At 44.5% G+C, this 19415-nt stretch overlaps 1 protein-coding gene across 10 annotated transcripts in view; it reads right to left on the bottom strand.

The window, feature by feature from the left end:
- The window catches only part of TEAD1 (TEA domain transcription factor 1), a 152692-nt gene that overhangs the window by 98640 nt on the left and 34637 nt on the right, over nucleotides 1-19415 (bottom strand). For 5 of the 10 annotated variants that reach the window (XM_042035465.1, XM_042035466.1, XM_042035468.1 and 2 more), the window contains exons 1-2: nucleotides 4745-4762; nucleotides 1099-1352 (exon numbers count right to left, since the gene is read on the bottom strand). In XM_042035465.1, coding sequence (XP_041891399.1) covers nucleotides 1099-1246 — 148 coding nt within the window. In that variant the 5' untranslated portion in view covers nucleotides 1247-1352; nucleotides 4745-4762. Of the gene's footprint in view, nucleotides 1-1098; nucleotides 1353-4744; nucleotides 4764-19415 lie in introns of those variants that run through there. The other 5 variants (XM_042035471.1, XM_042035472.1, XM_042035473.1 and 2 more) reach the window with 2 other exon arrangements.

Here is a 19415-nt window from a genome sequence, read left to right as displayed (position 1 = left end):
GGGCACTGCCACCCACCCCGGGGTACGGCCACCCATCCCCGGGGCACGGCCACCCACCCCCGGGCACTGCCACCCACCCCCGGGCACTGCCACCCACCCCGGGGTACGGCCACCCACCCCGGGGTACGGCCACCCACCCCGGGGCACAGCCACCCACCCCGGGGTACAGCCACCCACCCCGGGGCAAGGCCACCCACCCCGGGGTACGGCCACTCATCCCCGGGGCACGGCCACCCATCCCCGGGGCACGGCCACCCACCCCGGGTCACTGCCACCCACCCCTGGGGCACTGCCACCCACCCCTGGGGCGCTGCCACCCATCGCCCCGGCAGGTGCAAAGGGGCACACGGACACACGGGTAAGGGCTCTGCCGGCCCCAGGGAGGAGCTTGGAAAGTGGAAACGAGAAAGGAACGGAGCGAGAGAGAGCTCGGAGCAGCGGGACGAGAGCTGCACAGCCCCGCGCAGCACATGGAGATGTCAGTACCCTTCCGCAGAGCGCGTTTATGGAATGCTGGCAGCGCGTCATCTGATTTGGAGCAGCTCGCACGGAGGGAAGGGCGGGAAAAAAACGAGAGAGAGAGAGAAAAAGAAAAGACACAAAAGCACCCCTAACTTGCCTCTTTCATGGAGAGACTCCTGAATGCAACAAGAACTTTATCTCTTTTCAGTTCAGTGTCGCTTAATCTGCCACACCACCATGCAGACTGCGCTTCCCATTTCCCTGTCTTCACCGTTCCGTGAAAAATAAAGAAAAATGCCTATTTTTTTAATGCCTGAGGAGTGACACATTTAAATGCTTCTTTTAAATATTCGCATTTAGCCACAGCATAGAATTTGTCAAAGGCAATTATATAATAAGGTAACTAATAAAATTCTGTATCAGTACTGTTTCCTAGTGCCAGCAGTGAAGGAACTGGCTTGGACAGTCCTGAACACCACATCAGCTCAGCTGAGCTCTCTCAGCTTCACATATTTCTTCACAATTTACTCCAAAAGTACCAAAATCAGAACCAGGAATATTGTGTAGAAACAAGCTGGGCTCTACAGTTCTCATCTTGGAACAATTATTTCCAAAGGCTAAATGTGTACCACTTACCATACATTTTGCCTTCATCTGATAAGATGATTTTCCTCCTCCCACATGGTGGATAGATAGCTAGAGCCTCCTGAAAGCTCTGTTCAATGTCAGGGCTCCAGACACCTTCTGCATCATTGTCAATAGGTTTATCTGCAGAATCACTCATTCTTTCAATATCTTCGGCAGGACTCTCGCTGCCGCTCCAGCTGCTGGGCTCAATGGTGATGGCTGGGGTCTCCAAGCCTAAGCCTGGAGTCTTCAAGGGAATAAACCTGCAACACAAACAACCAACCCCAAAAGGCATTAAAGGCATGGAACTCCAGGCAAACATTTCTGCCTACTTCTGATGCTAAGTTAACAGCAGCTGAGCAGTAACGTGAGCACAGGAAGCACCCAGGAAAAGTGAAAAATTAAGAAGCATTCTACCTCAAATGAGCAGAGGTGGAGCAATAAGGCTGTCAGAAGAGGAACTCTATCACATTTTCTGTGTGCAATTACACGAGGGCATAGAGAATCAGATTATTTTTCACAAATAGTCAAAGTGGGGGAAAACTCTCCAGCCACATTTCATCTGGCTGAAGACTGGCACCCTTAAAATAACAAGCCAGATCCTCAGGCAGGGGGAAATCAGTGTACTTCCACTGGCTGGAAGGGAAGCACACCAATTTATGCCACAGTGACCACCAGAGCCTAAAACCATTTGAACCTAAAAACAAAAGCAAAAACTATTGTTCACATTCATCCGGATGTCACTGGATTTAATGGAATTATACCAGTGATGCCACAGCTCAATGTAATTAACTGGAAAAGGCTGTAATTTTCAGATCTTACCCAAATAAATAATACAATCAGAATCCAAGCTACATACAAAAAGAAATCTTTAAAATGATAATACCAGAGCAAGGAATTACAAGAGAACATACATGCTTTGCCTGACTTAAAAGGTCTCTGTCACAGAACCAGAGCAGAACAAAAATTACAAGCTTCAAGTTGCTGAATCAATTTAATAAGAAATAATTTAATATAGCTGCACCTGCTCACACTAGCAGAGCTGCAGATCTGTCAGTGTTCCTTTTATATTTTTGAGAGAAATACAACTCTGCTATAAAGACTTGCTCCAGGCAAAAAAGCTGCTATACCAGACCACGTTCACCTCTGCTGTAATTCTTTGGGAAGTCAGTGAAATAACACCAGGAACAGATTTGGCTCAACATGTCTAGGCATAATGCAGTTTTATTTTGAAAAAAGAAGAGGTTTGGTGACTCTGACTGATCTAAGTGGATAGGAGTGTTCAAACATGCATGCATGCGCTGCAAACACAGTTAAAATCCAGTTTCCCGGATAAACACTCAAAACCTCTAAACTATAACATTTTTATTCTGCTGGGGCAGAAGAGAGGGGCTTCCCCTTGCGCACACCTCCATCCTCCTGCTGATACGCCTCTCACTGGGGTCTCAGGACGTGGCAAAACAACAGGTGAAAAGCAGCAGAACAGCATTCACCCCACGGAGAAAGAAGGGGAGGGTGTACGTGGAAGGCCATGACACCTCTGACAAAACACCTTTGGTCTGGAGAGCTCCCCGAAAGAGGAAATATTTACAGCAGCCCTCACCCGAGCTCCCCAGCCAACCGCTAGAGATAACCAAAACCTGACAGTCCGGTCCCTCGGAGGCCACGGTGTCTTGAAAAAAACCAGAGCTGCAGCTAGGGAAACTGGGAGCAGGCTCTCAGTCTCACAGACCAACATTACCCGTTTGACACCCAAAGTACAGGGTATTTCCACTTCTCCAGGCTCTAGCAGGAGCTCAAAGGGATCAGTACATGCGAAATAGGCTCCCATGAACTTGGTTTTCCTTGCTTGCCTGTCTGTTTCTACAGAGAGGCATTTCTTGACTTTGCATTGCTTTGAACATTTCAGCACAGCTTACGAAAATGTTAGTGCCTCCCCAGCCATAATAGGCAGGCTAATCACTGTCTCAAACGCCTTTTAATAACTGATAATGAGGGAGCAGATGGATTTGCAGGGAACCACACACATGTGAGCGGGTGAGAACTCTGGCCAAATGCACCACTCATTGTCCGGGAAATCCACAACGCACAAAATTTTTTAAGTTGTCATCACACAAAGGGAGACGCAAACCTTGATAAAATAGTGAAACCCCATCCGTCAGAACCCTCGGAAGGTTGAAGGGTTGATTCAACCTCTTGAAGAGTTAAATCTTGTATGCAAGATTTAGCCAAAGCACAATCACAGCAATACTGGGAAACTACTGACAAAAACATTCATGTCCATTTAAGCCTTCACACAGAGGGAGAATTTTTGGTAAATGAGAGGTAATTGAATGTTGATGGGGATAATTAGGGGGAGGGGTCAGTTTTATTGCAATAGTGCAGGGGAAAATGGCTGCTGGAGGGTTTATTGGCCTCACATGATCGAACCACGACGAGTATTTCAGAAGACAGCACAGAGTGGGATGCATCACTGGCTCTGTTTTCCAAAGGTGCCTATGGGAGGAAATCCTTCCCCTCCCTGAACCCAGGCCCAACGGCTTGCAATGCACAGCACAGCCATGGGCAGCTTCTGCTCAGCTCAACCACCCTCTGCTTACAAAATCTGCCACAGTCATAGCCTCAAGTCCTATTATCATCCTATAAACCAGCCCTTGTTATTACATTATGCTGAAATAATAATTAAAATGCACAAGGAACACAGTGAGGCTCTAAAGTAATTAATGTTACTTGATAGTCATGTTATATCTTGCATTGTGTTTACTGGTGAATTTTCACTAATGTGCTCTGCCTTCCCATTCCTTTTTACCTACTTGCATATCATCTTGAGGCACTCATAGCTACTATTCCAGCCTCTAAAGTGTAAGATAACCAAGTGTTTTTTGCAGAACATCTGTACAACAGGGGCGTGGAACAGCCTGCTGGAAGAAAACCTCTCATATTAAAGGTTATTTCCATTTTGGTGAATGCTGACACTGCAGATCAAGCCAGAGGGCCAAGGAGGAATAAACCTTGTATTACAACTGCTAAATGGCTCCCTCTTATTTCAGGAAAAAAATGAGCTAACTCAGTTAATCATTTCCAGCTCAGCTCTAAGTATCAAAACCCAATTCCACCTCCTCCTTAGCTTGAATTCTAAGGACTCAACTGTGATGAAAAATTTCAGACCTGTTATTCTGGAGTTCAACACGATTATCAAAAATAATACAAGCTGTCAACAGACGAGCTCTGTTGCACATTTCTAATGAGATATAAATCTCATGTGAAAAAATGTGCATTTACAATCTGATTTAGATTTAGAAAAAACTTTAAAAAGCGGGCCTTCTTTATATTAGCAAACTCCAAATCTTGCAATGCCACCTTTCAGCAGAGGAAGAGCTAAGTTCCTGGGGGCAATTAGCCCCTCCTCCCCTGCCCAAAATCAGAGATTGTACACACGACAGATCGAGTTGAAGAGTTCTGTATGTGCTCTTTATCATGTTAACTTTCAGAGAACCAATTTCCTACTTGCACTTTCTGTTAACAAAACTAAAACACATCAACACTATCTAGAAAACCAACCAACCAAAAAAAAAAAAAAAAAAAAAAAAGGCCCAAAGCCCACAAAAAAATAGAGCAACAAAAAAACCCCCAAACTCAAAAGATTTTAGCTCACCTTTTTGTACATTCTAAGACAGCTTAAAGCACACTGCTGCAGTTTAGGAGGTCTCTCTTCAGAGTTTTCCTTTTAACACCAGCCTTACACATTTCAAGACAGCTTCCCCTGTGCATAAAACTCTTTTAGCTGCAAACCAAATGCATCTGTCTTGCAGTTGCTTTCTACTCTCTGCAGTTAAGTCAGTTCTAAATATATCTGTTTTCCTCATGCAGTTATTAAGACACTTTTTCTCTGCATGTTGGAGGTATGTCCCTCCCGTCAAACATCACAATGTCACACTTAGGAACAGAGAAACCATTAGGGGCAACAGAGGGTTTTATAAACATGTTTTATAGCCAGGCCATTCAAGACAGCTTGGTGAGCTACAAGATATGACTTACTGTCATTATGTTCACTCACTACAGTAACTTGAAAAATTACTTTAAAATCTCAGAGAAACAAGGCTAGCTGTTGTCAGAGCCGATCAAACCAATGCGTTTAGCTAAAACCAAATGATAGCCCGCAACTTCTTATTAAGGGAATGGTTTCTTTGCTTAGACAAAACATTCTCCTGTGCCTTTCACTTTATGAGCAATGCAAACCTGGACTTGCCCAGAAAGCTGCTGCTCACAGACCAACAACTGAGATCAATGGCACCTCACAGCAGCGTAGGACAAGTGCAGATTTACGGCCTTGGTATGTTTCATAGCCTTCAATATTTGCACAATGAACTAACACAGAAATGCTGTCTTTCAAAAGTCATTAGAGCTGGATCTTATTTTACAGTGTCTTCCAAAAGTTAAACCATTTTCTCTTTTGTTTAATTAATTTACTTTCTTGAGTGTCGGTGTACAGGTGCCGAATGGTGCCTTCTCTGTGCTATCAAATAACCCCTAGAAAAGGATTAATGCTTTGCAGATATTGGTGCAGGAACACAAGAATGACTGAAAACATGCCTTGGTTCTGAGAGCTGTCTGAGGGAAAAAACTGTTATGTCTCCCAAGTCTTCTAAACTGTGTCTGCTCGAAGGGGATCAAGTGCAGGTATTTCTGAGACTGAGCACCAGTGTTGTTACCCACACTGATCTTCTTGCTATGAACAGCTGCAGAGTGCTACCAAATCATTCTTACAGCCAGATCAATATTTCTAAAACACGTCTTTCAGAAAAAAATCTTAATTCTTGAGGTAGAGAGTTCGAGTGTTGAAGGGGTAAATAACACTTTTAAGAATACATTATATTTTTAGTTCATGAACAACCTCATCTTAGCCTCAGTTATTTAAAAACAATGGCATGAGGAATCCAACAAGCTTTTTATAAACATCAAGATGGTAATGAGCAGATGAGCACAAACCAACTAATTCTAAATTTGCAGATGGCAGATTTTCTCTGAAGGTTTGAAAAGTTGCAGGCCCATGGGATTTTCCTTCTGCTTTGTTCAGCAGTGCAAATCCACAGCTGGAGCGCCAAAGCTCTGGAGAGAATCCAGAGGAAGAAACTTATCAGATCTAGAAAACATGACCTACCAGGAAAGGAATTGGGTTTGTTTAAATTTAGAGAAGACTGATGTGAAAAGATAACCACTTTCAAATAAGGAAAAGGTAAGAGCAAAGCAGAGAAGCAGCTCTTGGCAATTTCTACCAGGGATAAGATATGAAGCAAAGTACTTGAGTTGCAGCAAGAAAACCATAGGTTGGGCATTTGGAGGATCGTTCTGACCCCACCAACAGAAGTGCTCAGCCTCCAGGGGTGCTGGGGAACTGCTGGGGAACAGAGATTGTTCCAAGCGGGTGACACAAGCATTTCTCAGGAACGAGCTCAGCACTGTGTGGGCTAGAGCCATGACCTAGATGATGCCATGAGACGGGGCAGCAAAAAGCCCCAACAGAAGGAAGCCTGCAGTGGGAGCACGTCCTTGGCTAGGCATGGGGGAATCCAGCTGCCTGAGAGACTTCCCAGATGTCCCAGTGACCAGACAGCTTTGTCAGCTGCAGGGCAGAAATCCAGGCACAACCAGGCTTCCTCCTGCGGATGCCTGTGGAGCTCCTCTGCCCTGCGCAGCTGCTGGACACTGCTGCAGGAACACTGTGGGCTACAGCCACCTTATCAAAGCAGCCAGGATGGGAAGGAACACCAAACCACCAAGCTGGGGAGCAGAAGGATCCATCTCCTTCTGGTGCTGTCCATGGGAGTTTTGGGAAATGAGGCTGCCTCATCCCCAGACACCCCACTCTACCAGACACCTGCTGAACTGCCTGATCCTCCCTATCACACCCAGGTTTCTCAAGCTCTTTCTGCACTGATTAAAGTAAATATGGAATTGGTGGGAAGCTTGAATTTCTCTAGGATTTTATCCTTCTACTTTGCCAGTGAAAGTATCTTTGTAGTGTTTATGCAAGTCAAGCATGCAAAGAAATTACTTCTTTATTTACAAACAAATTCATAGTGGATTTTGTAGCTGTGATGTGTAACTGTGTATGGATTTTTCTGATTCTCTGAGGTGTTCAAATGGCATTACTTTCAGGAAAACACTATATTTATTCAAGCCACTTTACATATAATTTTTTTTATGAGGAATGGATATGGCACAGTACGAAGAATAAAAATGTAAATAATTTACAGAGCATCCAATGGTGAAATCATTAGATTAAAATTACTTTATACTGTATTTTTGTTACATGTTCTACTTATCAGCAATTATTCCCTCTAAGAAGAAAGAGCACAGGAGAGAGAAACAGCCCATTTCTAGGATAAAGAATTCCTTTAAACCTCAGTCAGACTAATTCAGCCATTCGCATTTGCCACTGAGATGAAAAAAAGAGGTTTTCTTTGACTGTGAGAACACTTCAGGAAGAAATTCTGATGTTGTGCTTTTTTGGTGATCAAATAGTTGTATGCAGTGGTGCTTCCATGTACTTCCTATCATTCATATGAACTAGCTTTATTATCCTAAGACTGAATTTACCATTTCTTGCTTGGGATTCAAGCTATTTATTAACTGCCAACTACCTATTTCTGATTTGTCTTTGGGATCTGTGCAGGAATAACATGATCAGTCCAACTACAGCCACAGAGCACCTGTGAAAAGCACATGATGTTTTTTCCTGAGGTGAGTGCATTATGCAGTGAATTTGGATGCACTTCCTTCCCCTCAACTACCACACTCAGGGTACTCACAAAAGTACTAGGAAGGCAGTGCCACGCCAGAGTGTAAAATATCAAAACCATGTAACTTAACATCAGTAAATTGATGGTTTTCTTTCAACAGAACTTGGCAGCCTGCTCATCTGAGAAGATTTATACATGTATTTTCACAAACTGTAAGGAAACTTCCTGAACAAAGGGTGACTGAGATCAGCAAGAGTAGGCAGCATATAGGCCTAAATGTGAAATTAGGATTACATGAAGTATTTATAAAGAGAAACAATGCGTTCTCCTTGAATTGCTCATTTTTTTTGCTTATAGAAACAGATTACTCAGCAAAGAGTGGGTTGATGCTAATACATGGGAATTCTTCCCTTTGGAAACAGCTTTCATCTCTGCACTCTTTATGCAAGTGAAAAGTCTATTTGGTACCACTCTGAGAGCTTCATTTATTTACTTTTCCAAAGGCTGCTTTTGTTGATAGATACAATTATTGTCATAATGATGTTGAGTCATTAGCTCCAACCCAGTTTTCTTGTCCATTAGTTTTAATTTCATACAATTAATAAAATGGTTCTCCTTCTCAGTGGGGAAACGACTGGATTCTGACTGTGCCTACACCATACTCACGGCTCAGGAGGCTTTGTGCTGGCTCACCAGGATGCCTTCTGCAGGCAGCTCCAGCTTCAAACCGTGTGTTATCAGGCTAGTGACCAGCAATCCAGCATGCCAAAGTGCTGCACATCACTCATGGTCCATGGTCTGCACTGATTACCAAGTTATCACCGGGTAGGTGAATCTCAACATACCCCTGGTGAATCCCTGTCTCATTACAGTCACAGCTGCTCCAGATACAATTCCTTCCCCATGTGATACCGAAGCAGCCACACTCATCCTAGGTGCTAGTGCTCATTTACACCCAGCTGGTTTCAATTATAAGGGTGTTCCTGGGATTTAACCCAGCTCCAACACTGCACTGTGGTGGCAACCAACAAAGATTATTCTAAATATGACTTGGCACTCAGTGGAATGAAGAACAGTGAGCAGCACCATGTCTGGCTTGCTTTTGCTAATTGCCAACACGAAGCAAAGGAAAGGATAAAATATTTACCAGCTCTCAGAAGGAGAAGCCATTCTCCCTGCAATAACCCAGCTGCTGTGCTGTGCAGGAGGCGCTGACCAGGCACCTCCTGCCACCCAACGGGACGGCTCCAGAGCGGCAACACCCATTGCCAGTGCAACGCCGTGGTGTGCTCAGCCCAGCTGTGTGCCAGCTGGGACATCTCCATGGCAAAAGCTGCTAGCCTGTACAGTGGGGATTATTGATATTTCACTCATTCAATAGTTATGCAGCCTTGAGAAGAATGGTCCATGATTGAGGTGGGTCTGTCCATTTGGGGCAGGGGGCTCTGCTCCCAGAGCAAGCGAAACGGCGTGGGCTTGCCCAAGGACTGTTCTTTGGCACTGAGAAATGGTCTGTAAGAAACGCTTCCCAGCCCAGGACCTGTAGGTAGAGGTCATAGAAGGTCCCTCAGGGCAAGGTCTGCAGCCACTGCTTTGCTTGGGGTATGTTCGTGGAGCATGTGTTTGGCAGGTCACCCTAATCCATCCTGCTGCCAACACACGTAAACAGAAAGTGAAAACTAGTGTGTGTAACTGCCAGGACAATAAGGTTTTTTGACGTATAAGACTGGGAAATGGGACAGAAAAATAGGTGCAGTTCTTGCTCACGTGCAATAGCTGTCTATTCCTTGAATCCTTACCCCGTGGAGGCTGAGGCAGGGATTCAGTGTGCACAGAGGCTCTGTGCCTTCCCAGTGACTCCACAAATTACCAGTTACAGCATAAAAGCCCAAAGAAAAGAGTCACTGGCCCTCCTTGAGCTCCAGTGCTGTTCACCTCTCCCTGCCTCTCCGTACACACAGCTTTGGGATCCAGACCTGGATCCAGGCACAAACACACTCAGTACCCTCGGAGCTGTCCATCTTCTGCATCTACTGGTGCTTTTCCCATCTGTCCCGTCTACCTGGGAGTATGTGAGTGATGCAAATGCAGTCAATGGCTTTCACATGGGTAAATAAATCTTTTCTTTGTAGTTTGCTGTCACTGCCTTCCCACAGCATCGCTGAGCAATTATTTTCATTTTGTACCCCAAAAGCCAAACTGGAACCATTAATACCACCTACCAAGTGTTATAAATACCAGAATGAGGTACATCCTTGATCTCTGGTGTGTTACGAGCTTCCTGTTGGGACCACATATGATCCATGGCTCACACAAATGATGGACTTGGCAGCAAGTCGTTCTGTCTAGATGTAGCTCTGAAACCCAATTTTTCCCCCCCGACTCCCTGAGCCTCCCTAGTTTTATTGGAGTTCCCATGTCACACAGACATTTGCAAAACCAGATGGAATTCTTCACATTCATAGCTCTCTTATTCTATTTCTGGCATATGACTAAGTGGTTTTGTACTCCAGCACTAGATTTTTTCTTTTCTTTTTTTTTTTTTTTTAATAATAGCTTGTTTTCAGGATGAAAGGTTTTTTTCCACAATGGCTGCAAAAACATGAGTGTTCACTCTAACAGCTCTTAGTGAGGTGGAGAAAGGGACAGAAAGCCACCTGCTTGAACAGCTTTATATAAGTTCAGTCAGGAAAGGGAAAACCAATGCTATTTGAAGGGTGGTCCAACATCTGACTGTTCACACGTAACATAAAACTTTCGCCTATATAAAAAAACATTTTATATAATGATTTAAGTATTCTGTTAAACAGGTACAAAAAAGGCACAGCAAAGTAAAAGGTTCATTCATTTACTCAGGTGCATTTGTTTAAACAAGAAACAGCCACATGATTAACCCTTTCCCTATTCCAAGCTGAAGAAGGTCCCTTCTTTTACGAAGCAGGAGAAAAGCAAATTTTGGACAAACTGCAACATCCAATTGGCCAAAGCCACCCCTGGAATCCAGCGCTGGCACCTTTTATCCCTCAAGCCCACTTGTTCTCTGCTTTGCAGATGTTACACAAACACTCCTTTGTGTAAGTGCAAACACACACACACACACACACAGACTTTCTCAAACATTTGCTGGAAGAGCTAAATTGCCACTGAAATTCATTTTACAAGTTTAGAAGCTCTACCAAACAGTCTCTGTGAGCTCTATCCCTCTAAAGCTGCTACAGAGGTTGTCTCATGCTCACCTGAATGTGCTGGTTTTGTATCAGGCAAAACCAGGAAAAAATAATTTTATTCTGCTTTGGTGTTACTACTTGAGCTACAGCCCCGGGCTCTGATTCTGACAACAGAGCCATTTTATACATATGAATAATCACTCCAAGTTTAATGAAGCTCCTCACATCTCCGTTAGCAATTGTTTTGGCTGCTCCTATCAGCCCTGGAGGAGCCTGGAAACAGAGGAGTGATAATACTGGGAGGCTCATTTTGGGAAAGGCCATGGTTTTCTGGTGATAGGACACAGAACTGCAAGACAAAAATACCCAAAAAAGAGATTTCAGAAACCAGCATGTGAGATCAGCTAGGACTTGGGGTCCATGTCAACTACTCACAACATGTCTACAGTCTTCATCACACGCCAGCACTGGAAACCCCACCTTGGGTTTTTGTGTGTACAGAAAAACCAAAGCAACCATTTTGTTTGCAAGTGCAGTAGCTGTCAAATAAAAATATTTTAACTCATTTTGTCTTCCAACTGCTAGCAGTAGTGTTATGGGCAAATTACCCGCCAAATTAAATTTTAAGTCTGAGCTGTTCATCTGTCTATTACAAAGGAAGCCTTCTATGCGAGGAAATGAGCATTACTAATACAGCACTTCAACACTGCAACTTCTTTCTTCCATCTCACTCTTGCCCCCAACACCTGTCCTCCCACAGGTGGTGAATGCATTGGCATTGGCTCCACTGACATCCATAGGTCTGTTTCACAGAGATAGTGACAGATCTATAGCTTGCACTGTGCCCATAATGGAAAATTTATTTCTTGCACCTCATATAAGATTCCTCTGAGAGCTGAGGATGCTTTTATGCAGCAGGACTTGCATCTTCTGCAAGGGAGTAGTAGAAAACACTTTCCTGCTGAGATCCTGAAACAATCCCAAACTGTGGCAATCTTTAATTGCCATAATTGAACATAAGTAAAACCTGCAATGTCTGGCTGTAGCATTTTCAAAACTCAATATAATAGTTATGCATTTCTTACACACAGAATAATATAGTTATTCTGCACTTCTCTTGTAGTTATTGCCTGTTGAGGAAGCAATTTCTGTCTTAAGCTCTGACTTATATTTCCCATCTATTTCAACTCCTTGTTCACTGTAGTTTAATCCTGCTTCAGGGGGTGTCAATCTTCCACAGAAATAACTTTGCTGGCGACCATTAGAATTGTGAATTCACTGGACACCGGCAGAGCTAAAGAAGAGATGGCTGGGTTCAGGCAGCAGAAAATAAAACATCTAAAAACCCAAACAAACAACACAAGCCTGGGAACTAATCCTGATAATTCTCCTGGACTTTAAAAATCTTGAATTTAACAAAAATAGCGATTTCCCAGCACGCTCATTTCTGCCACAGCACCCCTTCCTCCCCTGTGCTCACCATGCACATTTTCATGGGCAATCATCACCTGCCTCAAGAACAGCTGCCCTGTCCAAGACCTCGCTCCGGGCTTCCAGCTCTGGCTGCAGCCCCAGGCGCCCCTCAGGAGCTGTCCCATAAAGGTGTGATGTGGAGACCATCACCTGCCCTGGATCTGCCCAAGCCCAGCAGACCCTGGCCATCTTCCCCTACTGAGTCACCCTCCTGCTGCTCCCCAGCTGGAGCTGTGTCTTGGAAAGGGAGTGTTGGACTCATCCAGCCCCACGGGGAGGTCTGTGCTGGGGGTTTTCACTGCTCTCTGCTCGCTCCCGCCTGGCACTAACATCTGTCCCTGCCACGTGTGGAAGAGGGGGCGGCAAGTGAGCCCCAGCAGAAACCCTTGCAGAGAGGAGCCTCTCCAACGAGATAGTTTCGTGGTGATATGAAAATATATTAAATTCTTCAGATTCCCCAGGGGAAGGAGAATATACAACAAAATGCCAATAACGTTTTCAAATGACAAAAGAAAAGTGTCTCTCCCCACAGTGGTCAAAAATACCTTGCTAAACTAGCCAATGGTTGAAATTTCTGGTACAAATACAATGCCTCTATCAGAGTATTACTTAGTATCTGAAGGTTACGCACTATCAAAATCTGTTTAGGAACAGCAACGCTCTTGCATGCACACAGTTCTGTTCAAAATACTTAGTCAAGCTCAGAAAAAGACAAACAGACTCAATTATTTATACATTTAAATTATGTTAAATCACATTAGCTCTTCAGAATTACTTCTGTTTTTCATAAAGTCCATGCACAAGTGCTCCTTTAAGTCAATGGATGCTTTTATTGTAGTGAAAACTGAGCACCTGTAGCATGGCTTCTCCAGTATGTTTTGAATTAGAGGCTAAGGGTGGCTTCATGTTGACAGCTGAGACTTCAAATTTCACTATTTAATTCACCACCACAAAACACCATTAAAACCCTGCACTTTTTTTGTTTTTACATTTCAGGCTGCAGGCTTTTCAGCCCTTGCAGGGCAGACCTCTCTTTGAGCTAGAACAATTTCTGGACTTGCAGCATAAGCAAATGTCAGAATGGCAGATCTGACTATCAATCCTGAATTATTTTGTTTCTAGTGAATCTAACACTTCAAGAAAAGCGTTGCAGTGTCCTTGGTTCTTCTCCTGCTTAGCCATTGATTTGCTTATGGTTCTTTAACCCTTCTCGTGCTTTACCATTCATCACATCCTCTTCACTGAGCAGCTCAGGCAGGTTGTGATCCAGTACCCTCAAACCTTACTGCTAGTTAAATCCCTGGGAATCCTAGACAAATCTATTTTGCTTAACTATTTTTGATATTATTAATATTAATGAATACAAATAAGAAGGAGAGAGTGACCCAGGCAAAAAAGAATGACCCAGAAAGGGAATGAGCCAGCAAATGACCCAGAGAAAAGAAAGTATTTTGGCTTTCTTCCTCAGAATAGCTGTTGGTTTCCTCAAATGACATTTTTAAAATTTTATTTGAAAGCATTAAAAAAATGCTGATGAACATTACAGTAGAAGCAAGCTTGGCTCTTGGTAGAGAAACATTATGACTTAGAGCCAAGGATTTATTTTTCACATGTGAATTATTTTTTGAACAGCATTTCCTGGCTCAATGTCACTGCACCACAGATAGATATGACAGCAGATAAGTACATGAGATTTTAGATCAACAAGAGTGTTACTTTTACAATGAATACATTTGTAGTCAGAGCTCAAAAGTGGGTTTATTTCTGCTGTGCATGAAAGATGTATTGCACACTATTTTATTAATACACTTTTCCTCTTAAAATGGAATGTAATTCAAATTTTCTGACACTGCAGCTGCAATGGATTTCCTAACCATGTGGATTTACAGTAACAAACTCTTCAATTTTCTTCCCCCTCTAGCTCACCTCTCTGCCACCTTGATTTATTTCTGTTTCACAGCTGTGCCTACCAAATGATTCTTGCTCTCACTCCACACTTTCCCCCTCTTCCTGCAGCTGATACAAACTAAAACACAAATTTTATGGGAATGTGAAATTAAAGAACTCTCAGAGCAAGAATACAATGTCCAGTATTGAAGGGAACAATTTACCAGAGGGTGGGCAGAACAACCTGAAGGATGGAGGTTCAAATCTAGAAAAACTTAAAAATTCTCAGCTTAGATTCCACCATCAGAGTCAGTAGTCACTACAGCACACCAGGAGCTCTTCCCTTCATGAAATGTACCCACCTCTGGGATTTACAGCACTAACCACCACAAGCAGCAATTGCTTGAGTTACATAAATAAAGCCCCAAATATTCCACTCTCAAAATCAGTGTTGCTGCTTTCAAAACTGGCACCAGAAAACCTTAGTAGCACAAACATTATCCAAAAGGCAAACCAATCCAAATAAATAATGAAAACCAGATTGAAGCAGAGAACAAGGACACACTGAGGACCAGCAAAATGAAATTAATGGGTAAAATACTGATGAAAACTGAGGGAGCCTGCCCTCAGCTCCTTCCCCTCCCCAGAGCAGCACAGATGTGAAGGAGAGCTGGGTGCTGTGCCCCATCCAGCAGAGAGCTTCCCTTTCTAGTGTTACACAGGGATTCAAAGGGGCAGAGCCCAGGACGAAACTGTAGCCCTGTGTTTATGTACGAATTACTGAGAAGTTACTTAACCTTGAGCCATCCTGACGTCATGAGCTTGGGCATCCTTAAGTCTCTCAGAAAGGGAGCTGAAGGAAACCCTGTGGCTTGTCTTTACTCCTGAATATCCCTGCCCTGGGTCCTTGGCAGGGACACTGGGACACTGCCTGCCAGGGACAGGCTCTGAGGGAGCAGCAGAGTGTGCAGACCTCAATTACAGGGACGCTGCACTTGCAGGGCAGCCCAGCTGCCAACCACGCAGAGATTTGCAGCGATAACAATTATACTTAAAAGCCTCACTACACGTCTGAATGCATTTACACATTCTCCTTTTACTCTCTATTTATTATTAATGGCAGCTCAACTAATATCAAGACCCCGGCGTGTTTGGCACTGTAGGTGCACAGAAGGGCAGCAAGTTCTTGCTCTGAGGAGTTTACAGCCTAATTATAAATGACAGCAGATGGAGGGTAAACATTGTGAGCTGTTCTGCTTTTCATTAGGAAGCTTAACTCAGGTAACAATTTCTAACCAGATAGGAACAATTACACATTCAATCATGGGCCACAGCCCAGGCTGCAGGCGTATCCTGGTCAGTCTGACACACTGTGTGACAGTGGTTACTTCCAGGACAGATAACCAGGTCCCAGGAGATTTGGGGCTTTACAGATGACCACCTGTACAGCGATTTTGCAGGAAGCAAACAGGAAAGCATGTATTTAAATCCACATCTGTTCACCAAAGGACTTAATGTGTAAGCCCAGGACATGCATCTGATGGCATTTTGCACTTCCTCACATTTTAGGTGTCACTCCTAAGTCCACCTTAAATAAGCTGCCTAGGTAACTTCATATTAATCATCTGTGAAATCATTAAAGTCACACATTACCATTAAGATCTCCACAAAAACAGGATTTTGAGGTTGTAACTGATAAATTCTGTCCACCTGAGGACCATACTGGTAATTCACCAGGAAGCTGCAGCCTTATGTGTTTTACGCATCTTGAAACCCTGCGCCCACCCTTGCTGTGGTAGCAGACCCATACCAGGCACCAGGCTCTGTGGGGCTTGGTATGAGCCACACACCAACATCTGAGGACCCCTCATCTGTAGGAAAGCACTGGGGACTGAGCTGAGCTAACAGTGCATGGGGGAACAGCTCCCATGGACAGCCCAAGCGTTAGGGAATAGGATAACACTGTACTGGGCCCTGAGGCTGGAGCGTCAGGAGTGGGTTCAAGTGAGCAAGGAGCCCTGGATCTCTTAGACCACAGCTGAGCCTTGTGCCCTGGGTGGCAAACACAGCTCTCCCCTCACTGGGATGTCCTGGGCAGGATGTTTTTGCATTCAGCCCTCTCAGAGGCCATACCTCAGTACTGCAGAGCACCAGAGACCCACCAGCTGTGTTTTGGATCTAAGAGATTAATGTCATGCTGAGACTTTATCTGCTGCACTTCCTATTGCTTTACAAGGACTCTGCAGCCTGTGCTGTAGGATTGGCAGCTTGCTGAGCCCTTCCCAGGGCCCTGGCAGGACACCCTGGGAGGACCTCTTGTGCAGAACCTCGTTCACGAACAGCCGACCCTCAAGCGCAGGAGGTGCCGAGCACCACACGTTCCACGGAAGCCAGCCAGTGCCACAGGGGACTCACGGCCCCACACTCAGGACGAGAACTGAGTTTGCTACTACGAGGTACAGAATCACAGCACCACTTCCCAGGTCTGGCAGAAAACGGGTGTGTAAAGTTCAGATTCCCACGGGGGCATGCAGCTGTTTTGGGAAGCCAGAAGTACCTAGCAAGCTACTGATTACCAGCCACATCCATGTAGAAGAAAGGTTATTTATTGCACCACACTGTGGGGATGACTGCATCAGCTAAGAGTCCTGGGCTTAAAAATCATTTTGTTCTCATTAGTAAATTCACAAACAACTCATAGAACAGGGGCAAAGTTCTTTATGGCTCCCTCACTTCCAAGGCCTCCCCAGGCTACCTTTGTCCGCCTTCCATAGCTGAGACACCTAAGGCTCCTGTGACCCTTCCCCATGCAATGAGAGCACTCTCAGCCACGCATTTCCAGAGGAGATCTCTTTCCCGAGAAGCTACGACACGGCTATGCCAGCTAAAGATACCACAAGAACCAAACTCTTTTGGGTTATTCTCTATTCTCAAATAGACAAATTTCACACAGGAAGATGGGCAGGTCTCCCCAGAAGTCCCAGCTCCGCAGAGTGCAGATGCAGGCAGAGGGGAGCTCAGTGCTCACACACACTGAGCCCTCCAGCAGCTCCCTGGGCTCAGCCTTCCATATGTGTGGAGGGCTGGCTCTCATACCCAGGCTTCTTCTTGTGGAGCCTAAACAGGGAGTCCAGCTATTGTTCTGGAGTAACAGTACAAATTCAGGATACATTTCACAGCACAAAAGGGTGAGAAAACCATTTTGCTACCGCAAAAAATTAAAAAATTTACTTAGAATTGGACAATTAATCTTCTCGGATTTGGTCTTGTCAAACATACCCTGTGTCTTATGGAGATTCTGCAACCTTCTTTATGCCACAGCCACATAAAATGTGAAGGAAAAAAAAGAAGACAACTCAGGGAAAAATACTTCATATTTCAGACTTCTCCTTCCTAATAAGCAAAATCCTTGACTTTTGTCCCAGCCAGGCTACAAGAATGATGTACAGGGACTGCAGAAACGCTGAATGTCTTTTGAGGATCCTGATGATTCTCCCTCAGAGAAACCACCATGGATCAGCTAAAGAAGAAATTTGAGGAGGAGACTGCTGCATGTCCAGATTACACTACTTCCGAGATATTATGCAGAGGGGGAAAAAAAATGTTTATACCCTTGGAAGACAGAATAATAATTTGAATTATAGGTCTCTCCTCCCAGGCAGCATCAGGATTAGACGACTGATGTAGAAAGCAAAAGATTTGAGGATGGCTTGAGACTTTACCACAGGAAATTTATGGCAAATTTTGAATAAATCCTCAAGTTGTCCTTCAATCTTCTATTCCTGTCTTCAAATGATTTTTCAGATATTCCAGCAGGCCTGGAGAGAGGGCAATGAGTGGGCACTGGTGACTTCAAGGCTGCCTGCACCGCAAATCAGCACCAGAAACAGAGGGTGAAATCTCAAAGACAAGGAGGGTGCTTTCTATCTCCCACACTTAATGCAATTATGAAGTAGATTTTCTGGGGGGCTCCTGCCTCTGCTGTGACACACATGGCAGCTCATGGCAGTCCAGGACTGATCCAGAGGCAGAGGACCTTCACCCCAGCAGCTGCAGGCTGAGAGGGATTTCTCAGCAGAACTGTAAAGCAGAGCTGCACGGTAGCACTGGGTGATGCAGATTAAGGAAGCCACAAGTGGTTTCTTGTTGCCCTGCGCCCTCCACTACATCAGTTAGGAGCTGGCAAAAAACCTTCCCCTCTGGCTTTCTCAGGCTTTCAGCATATTCCAAGTAGGGGAAGGGCACCTTGGCTTACAGCAGCACACGCCTGGCCTCCTCTCTCTCCTCACTCAGGTAATGGAGCTTCGGAAGGACTGCCAGCAGCGAGTCAGGGCTCACAGCATCAGCCACATACCACTGGCAGAAGCTGGACAGGGGATGGCTGTCACTGGGTCTTGTGGGGCAGGGAGAGTGGATCCTTAGTGATTCCTACCCGTTTCAGTGTGAATTCTGCAGCTGATAGGGCACTTTTGAAAAACAGCCCAAGAGATGCACAATATTCCACATGAATGGCCTCAGTCCTGGGGACTCCACACTCCCGCTTAACCTGGGAAATGACTATTGAGGCACACGGCCCTGGCAACACACTGAGGTCTTCTTTAATACGTGCTCTGATTTCATGGAGATATTAAGGAACAAAGGAAAAAACAAATATATACACATTCATGCACAGCTGGAAAATATGAGTTTACTCTTGCAAAGTGAAGAAAGTGTCAGATCTTGTCAGTGACTTCATACTCACTGTGAAGCTCAGAAGGTTTAGTTTCTACATCCTATTCCAACAAAGCTGCTCTGATTTTCAGGGAGTTTGGCTTTTACAATTGGACGAACATGATTATGAATGATTTGCATGAGGGACTTTCCCAGGCATGCTTTATAAGCTCCCTCAGACTGCTGAAATTGTGTCAGTCTTTTCTCTCTCACAGTAAAACTTCAAGATTTCTTTCCCAGGGACTTGGAACTGTGTGCACAGTATTTTGCTATTAAGTGAAAACCTTTCCTATAAAATATCAGAGTATCTGGATCACTGCATCCTCTTTCTCATCATCCTAGAGTC

Source organism: Corvus kubaryi, unplaced genomic scaffold, assembly GCF_017639235.1.
Source record: "Corvus kubaryi isolate FWS band 111438036 unplaced genomic scaffold, C.kubaryi_AGA036_p1.0 37384, whole genome shotgun sequence".
In the NCBI taxonomy this organism is placed as follows: Eukaryota; Metazoa; Chordata; class Aves; order Passeriformes; family Corvidae; genus Corvus; species Corvus kubaryi.
Note: the sequence above shows the minus strand (reverse complement) of the source record. Positions and strands in the feature narration are given on the sequence as shown.